The sequence below is a fragment of the Lichtheimia ornata genome (genome assembly GCF_029851405.1).
Source record: "Lichtheimia ornata isolate CBS 291.66 chromosome Unknown scaffold00034, whole genome shotgun sequence".
Taxonomy (NCBI): Eukaryota; Fungi; Mucoromycota; class Mucoromycetes; order Mucorales; family Lichtheimiaceae; genus Lichtheimia; species Lichtheimia ornata.
The window spans coordinates 191,030-203,237 of NW_026695354.1; the positions used below are offsets into that span (position 1 = coordinate 191,030).

Sequence of the window (12,208 nt, forward strand, 5' to 3'; positions counted from 1 at the left end):
ATAATGGATCTGCCACTGCTTTCAAAGTAGCTCCTCAAAGCACAGGACGCTGTCCGAGCCGGACTATCAATTTGGCTTGTCTCCCATTCTCCGCCGCCGTGAAGTGGTTGCCATGACCACCACCACCACCACCACACCAACGCATGTGTAGTCTCAATGATAGACATGTCATTATGCTCCCTTTGATGCTATCTTTTACAAATTAACATATATAAAATGCGATAGTACATTTGCTGTGCATATGTCATGTTCGTGTGTGATGCAGTTTATATGATGAGAAGATGTTTATGGCAATACATAATACACATGCTGTGAGAAGAGCAATGAAATGTCTTTACTTTGGTATGCTCGAGAGGTTGATGCATAAAGATAAAGAGCTTCAGTCGTTTGTACTGGGATTAAGAACATGCATTGATTACAATAATCGCCAAGTGGTAAATGTATCTTGATGAGGGAAGTATCTTGGTGCATTGGTTTGCTTACAGTCATGATGACCATGGATGATCAAGCTAGCATTGGAATACCTTCAATGTGAGTAAATAGTGTAAGTGAATTCTGATCTAGGGTTGATACGAATGGGATGATCCTTATGCACTGCGAATAAGCGAAAAATTTCTGCTCAGAGCGGAACATATTTTGGAGGCTTGATTGACAGCTATTCCACGCCTTCTTGTTCACCACACACACACGCAGACGCACCATGGATACCACTAGCGCGAAAAAGAAGCTCAAGATCTCGGACAATGTCACTGTCAAAAAGTCAAAGGATGAGAAGGATTTGGAAAGCTATCTTTTTGGTGACATGGACGACCAAGTCTGGGATCGTGCAGGTCATGAATTGAGCGATCAAGAAGAGGACGAGGACGATCAAGCTCAAAGCAGTGCCAATGAAGACGACAATGCAGAAGAGGTAATAGTTTATTATTAAAGGACAGGATGGATATTGATGAAGGATCACTTTGTAGGCATTCTTTTTTGACTCTGGTCCTGGTTTTGTGATGGATAGTGAGCCAACACCCTCTGGTGCTGTCGACAGCGAAGACCATGAGATGACTGAGCGCGCCAATGACGATGAAAGCGATGAGGATGAGGATGAGGAAAGCGAGCCTGAAGAAAGCAATTATGGATATCTACGCAAACCAGCATGGGAAGATGACGATGATCGCCGTTTACTTGTCTCTTTGCAATCCAACACTCGACTTCGAAAGTTGCGCAAGGATGTCGATGAAGATGTTGTGGATGGTATCGAATATGAAAGAAGACTCCGAGCATTGTAGGTACCAATGGGAAATGAGGAAGGATATACAATATTGATGATCATTATCTATGTCTTTTAGCCATAACAAGATGTATGCCCGTCCTGCATGGGCCAAGTTGCCTTCAGAGAAAAGAGAGGGCGAAAATGATGAGGAGGACGCTTTTGATGGTGAAGATAATCTCGCTGATGAAGATCGTGTCGACTTGTTGAAGAGTACCTATGGTATCCTTGAATTACGAAGCCGTCGCAACTTGTTGGATCCTGAACAGCTTGCTGTAAAACGACAAAAGAATGCCAACATTCAAGCACAATCCAAGGTAAGGAAGGAATAAGGAGTTGTTGCAACAACAAACAAGAAAACGCTAACATAGGATTGGATTAGAAACGTATCAATACCCTGGCTTTCCATCCCAATGCCCAAGTAATGATGGCTGGTGGTGAAGACAAGACTTTGCGACTCTTCCAGATCGATGGCCGTGTCAACCCCAAGATTCAATCCGTATTTTTCAGAGATCTCAAGGTCACATGCGCAGCTTTCAATCCAAGTGGTGATCAAGTGATTATCTCGGGCCGTCAACCCTTCTATTACATTTACGACGTACAGGCTGGATCTGTGGATCGTTGTCCATACATTTGGGGTCGCAATGAGCAATCATTGGAAAGCTTCACAATCAGTCCTTGTGGCAAATATACTGCTTTCCGTGGTAAAGGAGGTCATATTGTTCTCGTCAGCACTCTTACCAAGCAATGGGTTGGTGATTTCAAGATGGATAGGAGTGTGGAAGGCATGGCCTGGTCATCCGATGGCAAATATTTGCACAGCATCGCCAACAATGGTCAAGTGTATCAATGGGATGTGGGTCAACGTGAATGTGTCAATCGATGGACCGATGATGGTGCAGTACGATCAACAGCTTTGGGTGTAAGTCGCGATGATCGATTCTATGCCACAGGGTAAGTAGTACTGTTGGGAGGAGTAAAAGGGAGAGAATTCATGCTAATAATGATACGAATCCATCATAGTTCCAGTTCTGGTATAGTCAACTTGTACGATGATCGTGTACTCCAGCCTGACAACAATCGACCCACACCTTTCAAATCTCTTGGCAACTTGACAACACCTATCGACAACATCAAGTTTAACTATGATTCACAATTGATGGCTATTAGCAGCCATGATACTCGAGATGCGCTACGTATGGTTCACTTGCCATCCGGCACGGTGTATCAGAATTGGCCCACAGAGAGAACGCCTTTTGGTCGCATTACAACCATGGATTTCTCAGCCAACAGTGATTATCTTGCTGTTGGTAACGATCTTGGCCGTATTGTTCTTTACTCATTAAACCATTACGCCCTTTAGATAACATCATTCCCATCATTATCCGATCCATTACATGTATACACAACTCTCTTACACCGCATTGCATGACTCTCACACACACACACTCTCTCTCTTTGTATTCCTTTTTTCCTCTTCATCCACATTACATACGCACGCACACACAAATATAGAAGTAGTTGATAGAAAAAAATAGTTGCCTTGTATATACACGAGTATGGATCTTGAAAGAAGATGATAGAGAGGGGTGTGTGGGGGGTGATAATGAATGGCTGATCTACTTTCTTGCTTTGCCTTCTAAAAAGTCCTTGGCTTCATTGATCTTGGTGGCCAAATAGGGAGATCCTCCACGATCAGGATGGTTCAACAACATGATTTTTCGATGTGCTTCCTTGACCTTGTTCTTTGTTGCTTGGGATTCTCTATGGGATTACCTCGTTAGTATCATCGTTTCTCTGGCATACCACTTCAAGACTCGTACCTCAAACCAAGGATAAGGGCTGCCTCACGCTTATTCATCTTGGCATCGAAGCCACCCTTGTGGAATTTCGACATGCGTGGGACCTTTGGTGCCTTTGGCATCTTTTGGTATTCTTGAAAAGCCCGCATACCGAGACGAGCGGCTGTGGCAGCACCAGCAACAGCAAAGCCGACAATTACAGGCGTAGACTAGTGTATATATACATGTGTTAATATAAATGCTATACCATTGGATCGCATGGTGTTGTTGTTGTTGCTATTTACCATTTCGGAAGTATGCGGATAAAGAAGCGTATTATAGTCTCGGTCAGCCTGGCTTCGCCAACATACAAGCTGACACCCAATAAGCCACCTTGAACAACGTATAAATCAACCGTTGTATAATAAGAGTGATGGTTGTATACCGGTTCACGACAACACACTCATGGTACAGTACCAAAATTTTTTATCAATGCGTTAGATGTGTCCTTAAGCCTATGGTGGCGTAAATGACGCACGGAAACCAAGATTTTATTCACCAGGAGGAATAAGCCGTCTAACCACCACAGTATGTTGGTAAACTACATAGTAATAAATAAGCATTAATACTTTTAGCAAAACATTGAGCGCATTTCAATGTCATACATGTGTACTTTCTAGTGAGTGCGTTATGGATTAGATAGTACGGGGTTTCTTGTGAAGCTCTGGGAAAAACAGGCATCCGTCGTCCCTACATCAAGATGGACATAAATAGTCAACATTGATAGCATATTAAACATCGATAATCTTCTCATGCGTACGTAACCAAGTAATGGCAAAGGCCTGATGATGATTTCTTCAATTACTCCAATAGAAGTGTGGGGTACTAGAATAAGCCATGATAATCATTGTCGAGGTCAGGCATACTAGGTCAGGTGTAGTAGCAGAGCAAGAGTTATCTTGGCTTACATACCACCTGGGACAGGTCTATAGGAGACGATGTCTTCCACATAGCATTTTGGTGCTTCGATGGCTTGTGATGACATGTCGATTATGAGAATAAGAAAAAAGAAAAAAGAAAAACTATGTATGTGAAATCTTTATGTATATAGCTGATCATCATAATATCATTTCGGGGTAAGGTCATTGTGAGAAGAATGATGAATTCATCAGCAAAGACTCATTGTGTGATGATCGATGGTAAAGTTAACATGTTGTTGCTTATTCAGAGATATCCTTTGGTGAGGCGTTTTGGACCATTATGCAGCTGATGCGAAGGATGCTATTGGGATCAATCACTGGCGGATGATTGTATGGTGCAATGGTATGAAGAGAGCGTGTGGTAAAAGTATGATGGATGCTGACTTGGGGCACTTGCTTTTCGATCAGGACGCTAATTAAGGAGGGTACATTATGATATGGAATGGATTACTATGATGAAAATATGGACGTGCTAAAGGTAAACAAAAAAAAGCGGATACTGCAGCAGCGTATTCAACATGAGCTTTTGCATAGACACCGAGTGTGGGTGTGGACCTTTCGTGTATATGGCAATCATTGGTAAATGATGATCCGTTCATTTCTTCAACGCCTACCAACCTCCTCTTTTATTATAGTACGTTGGCTATTCAGGAAGCTACCTATCTTCTGGTCCTTGGAATTATCATGGATGATGCTGTCATTGGATGTCAACATGCCTTCGTGCATACATGGCTGTTATTGGTAAATAGTGATTCGGTTATTTGTTCGAGGGCTAATACTCACATGAAACCTCGCATTGTCATTATCGGTTCAAGTGTAAAGGATATTGTCAAGGCACAAATCAGGAACAATGAAAGGAACGACCTTCTCCCACTCCCGCTTCACAACGATGCAAGGTAAGGCCAACACAATTTACACTCTCCACACCACTAACTTCTGGCATTGCCAACAATGCACACCGTCAATGGGTGAACAGGTGGTCAATGGCGACACATTCAGCTACAACAAGCACGTGCGCGATCTACCCATGACACAAGCTTCCTTTCCAATACAACATGTAAGTTCAATCGCTGCAATTCGTTTTATTGTTCAAGTCGAACATTGTGGTACTAAAGTTCGCGTGTAGGTTGGTGTTGTCTCGTCTATACAAGACCCAATGAGGCGTCGTGTGCCCTCCTTACCGAGTTGTCCACAATGAGGGTTCTCAAGACGTCTTCACATTGCCTCTTTTGGGTATGCTGACAACAAAGGCGTGTGGGTTGGTTTTACTTGTTATCTCACATTGCGTTTATGGTAGGTTGAACATGTTGGATGATGGTACCTCTGGCAGCAACAGGATACGGATCTCAAAGCAAGAATGCTGTATGGTTGGCTCAATGGTATGTGTGGTATTGGATCTACAAAGCGAAACATGTTAATTAACGAGCCTTGCAATGAAACAGCAGCAGCATCTACTGGATGGCATGGATATACGGTTTCTATTTGAGGCAATGATGCTATTGAGAAATACCACAAGGTAAGAGTGTTCATTATGATGGGATTGGTTGGATTCAAGTGGACTTACCAAACGCCATACAGTGGCAGAGCCTCTTTCGGCGATGCTATTATTATCAAGGCTGCACGTCAAGGATGTCATTGTATAGTACTGTGCTCTCCTGGGGAATTTTGGCCCGGAAACAGTGTGACTCAATATGCGATGGCAAGGCCAATTTGAAAAGGCATCCGCTGTGCACACGGCCTCCATCCAAGTACGGCTATTGATTTCCTTGCCTACAGAGAGAAGGTGGATATCTCTTATGATGCCAATTTCAGGATCCAATGAGAGTATAGTACATATGGTGGCATACCTTGGCGCTGCAGGTTGATTATTGTATTGCCTTCGGATGGTGTATTTGGTTGCAATTCCTTGTGATCACCATGGCTCAGGTATGTATGACTCTCATGCTTTTTGGAGATATTTGCTGAAACGCCTACCATTATTTAGAGGGATTATTGCAGCGAGCTACTTATCTTTTGGTGCTTTGGAGTTTACAAGATCACAGCTATGAATTGCTAAGTATTGTTGGATGAGTTGGGACAATTGTTTATGGTGCATCTTTTATAGGTGAATCATATCAGCCATGGGGAAGCGTTTATGTCTTTTGGTGGTGTCAACCTTTATTGCGTCTCGGGTGGTTGGTTACCAAGCAACGGGCGATTTCTCTGAAGAGTGTCCGCCAATGCAAGTCTCTTGTGAGTGGATTGTATCAGCAACAAACAACAGCATGCATATCTTTGGTGCCATATCAACCCTCATCCCATCATCCATCTGGTGCTTTCCATTACCTGCAATTTGGTGAACCTCCTGAAACAAAGGTCCCTTATCGATCGATCATGTCAGCAACAAGGAGCAGGTTTATACCTTTGGCGTCAGCAAGCTTTCGATCATCTCGTGGTTCTGATTATCGACAATTCCTTTGATGGATCTCTACAACTATACGCGTCTTATGGATGGATAATGTCATCAACAAGCAATGAGAGTCCGCGTTGACATCTTTGGTGTTACCAAGGTCATTATGCATCTCCTCAAGGCATTCATCGTCAAGCTGCATTCGATTTCCAATGAAAAACGATTGCCATTCACATCGCTCTTTAGCCATATGTACGTCACTCCGCAGCTAGGATCTGGTTTGGGCTTTTCGATGCACAATGCTTTCTCGATTTGCATGTGGTCTTGGGCAAAGGATTGTCTCGTTGTCTCTCTTTGTAAGGGCTCTTCGGCATCATGTAAGTATGCTCTCTTTGGTGGTATCAATATTACTCAACCTTCTCACTGCATATGTCCATAAAGTATCGTTCCATCGCTTTCAAGCCGAGTGTCACCCTAGCGGGCCTTATCAACAAGCAGATGATTGCGACGATCGGCTAGATTTGGATATCGGTAGGATTGCGTGCGTATGGTTATTATTGGTAAATAGTGCTCCATTCTCTTCGTCAACGTCTGCCAACCTCCTCATTTATTATAGGGTGTGGTCTATTCAGCAAGCTACTTGTCTCGTGGTCATTTGGGGGTATCATGGATGCAGCTGTCATTGAATGTCGACATTTTTTCGTGCGTATGGCTATCATTGGTAAATAGTGGATGATCCGTGTTTTGGCTCCAATCCCAATCAACCTCCCCTTTTACTATAGTATGCGGGCTATTCAGCAAGCTGCATGTCTTATGGTGCATTGGGATTTCTATGGATGAGGCTATCATTGGTAAATAATGATCCATTCATTCTTTCAATGCCTACTAACACCCTCTTTCGTGTGGGCTATTCAGCGAGCTACTTGTCTTGTTCCCTTTGGATTCTTGATGGATGCAGCTATCATTGGATGTCGACAGGATTTCATTCATACGGCTACCATTGGTAATTGGTGATCCATTCATTTCTACAACGTCTGCCAACCTCCGCATTTATCATAGCATATGTGCTATTCAACAAGCTACTTGTCCTATGGTCCTTTGGGATTTCTATGGATGCAGCTATCATTGGATGGCAACATGGTGGATATCAATAAGAGCACGATGGCTACAGGGAGACATTCCTCGCAGGACCTTTGGAGACCAGGAGCTGGATGGCCAAGGTAAAGGGATGGAATTTGGTACTACATCAGTTTAACCACTATGATCTCTTTCATGCAGTAGTATGCAAACAGCTGCGGATCGTTTTATGGGATCATCAAGAATCAATCAGCTGCACCACCACTCGTACCCAGATTGGCACTACCCCAAGATCACCCTCCACTCGTAGCGTCATTACATGTCATTCTATTCCTACATTACGTACATGAATTTAGACACTTGCTCACCAATAGTGCATTTTTTGTGTTTGATCAACTATTTAATATTGTGGCATTGTATGAGATGGTGTATATGGGAACCTCAAAAACACAGTTACCCTTGATTTCATGGGTAGCGGATTTCATTGTTCCTCGCTGGAAGGATTGTTCACCTCCGTGAGTTTAATTTTAACCACCTCCAAGCGTACACCTGTACATGCTAATTTTGTTATGCGTCGCTTTTTATCCAAAGATGGAATTGTCGCATTCGTACAATCTGGATTCAATGTATAGAGTGGGTACCCCTTTTATGATTACTGTGAAGGTCCATTTATAGTCAAAGCCTTCGTTTTTATACATGATGATGCATACGTTATAAAGTACAAAGACCTAGCGGTTTTATTCTCAGTAACGCATAGCTGCTAGTACAAGTGCGTATGGAAAGCTATGGAAAGTATGTGTTTACATCGCACCATTTTTCACTTTCAACCGTGTACAGTGAATAAAAAGCGACGCATAACAAAATTAGCATGTGCAGGTGTACGCTTGGAGGTGGTTAAAATTAAACTCGTGGAGGTGAACAATCCCGCCAGCAGCGAACAAAGAAATCCGCATGGCACTCACCCTCAAAATCAAGTGACTTTAACCACGAACAAAGAACATGCAACCTTGGAAAAAGAATCAACAAAGAACCTGTTATTCCTAGAAGGAGTTTCCCTAAATAAAAGAGCTGCCATCAGCTCTCTTTCTCGTTACCTTGATCAATTCTTCGTACATATTTCTGTTGCCTTCATCGATTTATCCACATCCATACATACAGGTATGGCGACACATACATCGCCTTTTTATCGGATCATGAAGGCAGTATTTCTCATTTCATCTTGATAGAATGGCTGCAGTGCCACAGCAGCAAGAGGGCATTGATCGAACAGCGGAAATCAACAATGTATTCGGCGGCAATGTACGTAACATACGCGGCTTGAATCGTACATGCGACATTCGCTCTATATTACGCCCCGAGTACCAGTATTTACGGGTAAGTGATAATGATTGATCGAATGGCTGAGGTTATACTTACATACATTTGTTGTCCAACATAGGGTACCTTTATTACCATTGCTGAGCAGCACAACATTCTTTCTCGAGATGCCTATAATCTCATGAACATGCATGTCAGGAGGTTTATGCGTGCCATCGGTGATTATGACGAAGAAGACAATTGGGCTCCAAACTTTGCCACGATCAATATGCCAGGCAATGGGATCCAGCCTGGACCCGGTGGTCAACAAGTAATGGCTGGACAAGGTCTCTTAATCCCACCTGTTACCAACCAAGTCTTGTGGACATGGGCATACAAGCTCGTGTCCAACAATCCTACGCTGGAGAATGTGGTAAGTGTATATGCTTTCTTTATCACCTCACCAAAATCTAACGCCATTTGGCATCTGAATAGGATATCACAAGCCAAGACCCTGCTGCCCGAGACTTGTTGAATACATACACAAATCACTTTCAACCCATGCAACGAAATGCACAAGGCAATGGTAACTCGAGATATCCGCTTTGCCCGTTACTGTGATTAGATGACTAATTTATTGTAATAGCACTCTACGAGCCACCTGCAATGTATCCGAGACTCCTCTCGACATTAAGCGAGCGCTTTGCAAGAGAAGCGGTGAAAAGTAAGTGGCAACAAAAAAGCCATGTTTATGCTAAGCTTTGACCGTTGATTAATCGCATATCAATTTTAAAGACGTCAAGAACATGCTCTGGAGAAACATCCCTGTGTACGTTAGTCGATTGTGTGATGGATACATCAAGCATATGGTTCAATCAGAAACAGATTTTGGTATCTACATTACACTCAAACATCTCGGTAAGTGCATTTATTATGACTGGTGGCTTTATACCTATACTAATAACGCGACGTTCACCACAGCCCCCATCATGAGTACTGGTATCATAAACCACCAAGCAGATACACCACCACAATTGGCACCTGCGGATGAACATTATTTTACCCAATTTGTTGACGTCTATCAGTAGGTGTTACTTGGACATCTCTTTGCTTACATATATGCTGACTCTATCAATATAGAGAGATACATCAAGCTTGTGAACGGCTTCTCGCTGATGTACCCCTGGTGGAGATGCAAAGTACACCAAGTCGAGGCCTTGGCCCGGTACTGGCCATGCGACTGATGAGATTTAGCATGTGGCTATTGTTGCAAGCCGATGGACTCGATACCAGGAGGTGGTCTATATTGCCATTGGGAAAAACCCAAGTTGGGTTTTTCGGTATCGATTTGCGTATGCTTTGGGCAATCCTTCATTATGCACGTGACCAGGATCAAGATGCTTTGGTACCAGCCATATGTCTAAATCAGGTATGTTGATAAGGTGTACTATTTGCCATTGCCATTTCTAATATCTTTACATTACAATTAGCACGGCAATGTCTTAGCAAAACTTCCATTTGATGCAACACTTCAACCACCCCGGCAGAAAGAACTTTTATGGGAAGCGTTATTTAATATCGATTACGTCCAACGCCGTAGGTGGCGTTACTCTGGTAAGCATGTTGGCTGTGGAAATCAAGGTAAATACTAACGTATTTACTTATGTGTAGGCGAATTGCCTGGAACTGCAATACGATTTGCTCATTACATCCGTACCGATGGCTTTACAGCCAATGTCATGTTTGAAAGACCTCAACCAAGAAACCTGGCACGTATGTACTTTTAGCAGAAGCACGCTAAATCTTATGCTCACTTTTCTGTTATAGCTTTTTTCCCTGAAGTTGCTAAGACAGCTCGTCGCGAGGTGGCGAATAATGCTGATTTGGCTAATATCCACACGGGGATATACATGCTGAATAAGACCCCTCAAGGCCTGGATGAAGATCGTTTGCAGAACAGCCGACTCGTGGGGATAGATCCGGGTAAGTCATTTATAAGGATTTATCAGACTATGATTGTATTGACACCTATATTCTATTAGGAAAGCGCGAGTTTATCACCGGGATTCATCATGAAGAAACATTAGAAGTACAACCAGGGGAGAATCCACCAAGGTTGAATGCTGTTGAGATACCAGCGCGACACTATCAACATGCAACGATGGTGCATTGGGTTTACAAGCACACGTTAGCCAATCGACAAAAAGCCAATATGCAAGAGGTCTACGACCAGCTGGCGCAAGAAAGCCCCAATGTACCAAGATTGAATCAATTCAAGGCACATGTTGCCTGTGTGAGCCGCGACAGCAATAGGTTGGTAAATTTTATGGCATGTACTATGATTAGTATTGTTAACATTTATCTATTTCAAAGATTGCGAGACTTTTCCGCCCACTTCAAGCATAGGATCACTCGAGGGATTCTTTTTTCTGCACGTCAATCATACCAACAAGTAATGATCAATGAGATTTTGGGAATTTCTCCTCCTGATTCACCAGTAAGTTAAAGTTGCTACATGAAGATTACTATTGCTATGACCATGAACTCATTTATTATCATTTCCTTTAGAGAGAGCAAGTCATGTTCATCAATCGAACATCTAAAGCAAAAAGGAGAGGGATGCGGAGGTTCAGAAGACGAGACATCGGGTGGCAACGGCCTGAGCAAGAAACGATTGTTGCGTATGGAGATGCCAGTCTTGGGCATATGCGTGGTTATGCGCCACTTCCCCATTGGGTAAGCTACATTGATGGTTGTTTTTCTCTATGCTCATCTATATCATTTACTGTATAGGAGTTTATCAAAAGACTATGCAGACAGGCATTGGTCATTTTCATCGATGAATTCCGGACCAGCATCACCTGTCGACATGATGGCGCAAATTTGCATCTTTGCTATGACAATCGACGGCTGCATTGCAACCATAAGTATGTGGGGACAAGAGTTTCTTTTCTTTGCATATGCTAATAGGCTTTTTTATTCAAAACATAGGAAGACGAGGAATCGGGTACAGACTGCGCAAGGCAACAGAGGTCGGAAAGTGGTGCATTGCAAGGATGAAGATGGTGCTGTGATTGGCCGTTCGAATCTATGCCAGCAGCGTTTTGCAGTCGGTAGGTTTCTTTGGTCGTACAAGGAATATCGTTGTTCAGCAATTGATATGATGTTGGTTAGGGAACAACACTTGGCGCAATCTCATGTATCCAGTGAAGCGTTGTAATAATCACGGGGTAAGTTCCTTGTAGTTTTGTGAAGCACCAGCTAATGTATGGTTGTCTATAGTTCCTTGGCAGAGATGTCAATGCTGCGGCTCAAATGCGGTCCGTATTAAGATTGTATATGGAGACCAATGGAGATCTGCAATCTCGTCCCCCTCATCTTAGAAGATAGTCCCTTGTCCCCCCCTCTGGTCTCAACATACGTGACC

At 43.1% G+C, this 12,208-nt stretch overlaps 3 protein-coding genes across 3 annotated transcripts; 2 read left to right on the forward strand and 1 right to left on the reverse strand.

Moving 5' to 3' along the window:
- Positions 1 to 700: 700 nt before the first annotated feature.
- O0I10_007198 (uncharacterized protein) lies at positions 701 to 2,621 on the forward strand (the record flags this gene model as incomplete). Its single annotated transcript, XM_058487216.1, has 5 exons — positions 701 to 910; positions 966 to 1,273; positions 1,338 to 1,575; positions 1,641 to 2,212; positions 2,282 to 2,621. The coding sequence occupies 5 exons, from the start codon at positions 701 to 703 to the stop codon at positions 2,619 to 2,621; spliced, it is 1,668 nt and encodes a 555-aa protein (XP_058342031.1).
- A 256-nt stretch (positions 2,622 to 2,877) lies between these two features.
- O0I10_007199 (uncharacterized protein) lies at positions 2,878 to 3,347 on the reverse strand (the record flags this gene model as incomplete). Its single annotated transcript, XM_058487217.1, has 3 exons — positions 2,878 to 3,022; positions 3,082 to 3,269; positions 3,345 to 3,347. The coding sequence occupies 3 exons, from the start codon at positions 3,345 to 3,347 to the stop codon at positions 2,878 to 2,880; spliced, it is 336 nt and encodes a 111-aa protein (XP_058342032.1).
- A 5,365-nt stretch (positions 3,348 to 8,712) lies between these two features.
- Positions 8,713 to 12,171, forward strand: O0I10_007200 (uncharacterized protein; the record flags this gene model as incomplete). The annotated part of the gene is made up of 17 exons (XM_058487218.1): positions 8,713 to 8,859; positions 8,924 to 9,214; positions 9,277 to 9,367; positions 9,428 to 9,505; positions 9,577 to 9,699; positions 9,763 to 9,865; positions 9,922 to 10,210; positions 10,272 to 10,395; positions 10,453 to 10,554; positions 10,609 to 10,764; positions 10,824 to 11,094; positions 11,155 to 11,278; positions 11,350 to 11,517; positions 11,575 to 11,708; positions 11,773 to 11,894; positions 11,956 to 12,011; positions 12,064 to 12,171. 17 exons carry the CDS (start codon positions 8,713 to 8,715, stop codon positions 12,169 to 12,171), a joined length of 2,487 nt encoding a protein of 828 aa, XP_058342033.1.
- Positions 12,172 to 12,208: the final 37 nt, after the last annotated feature.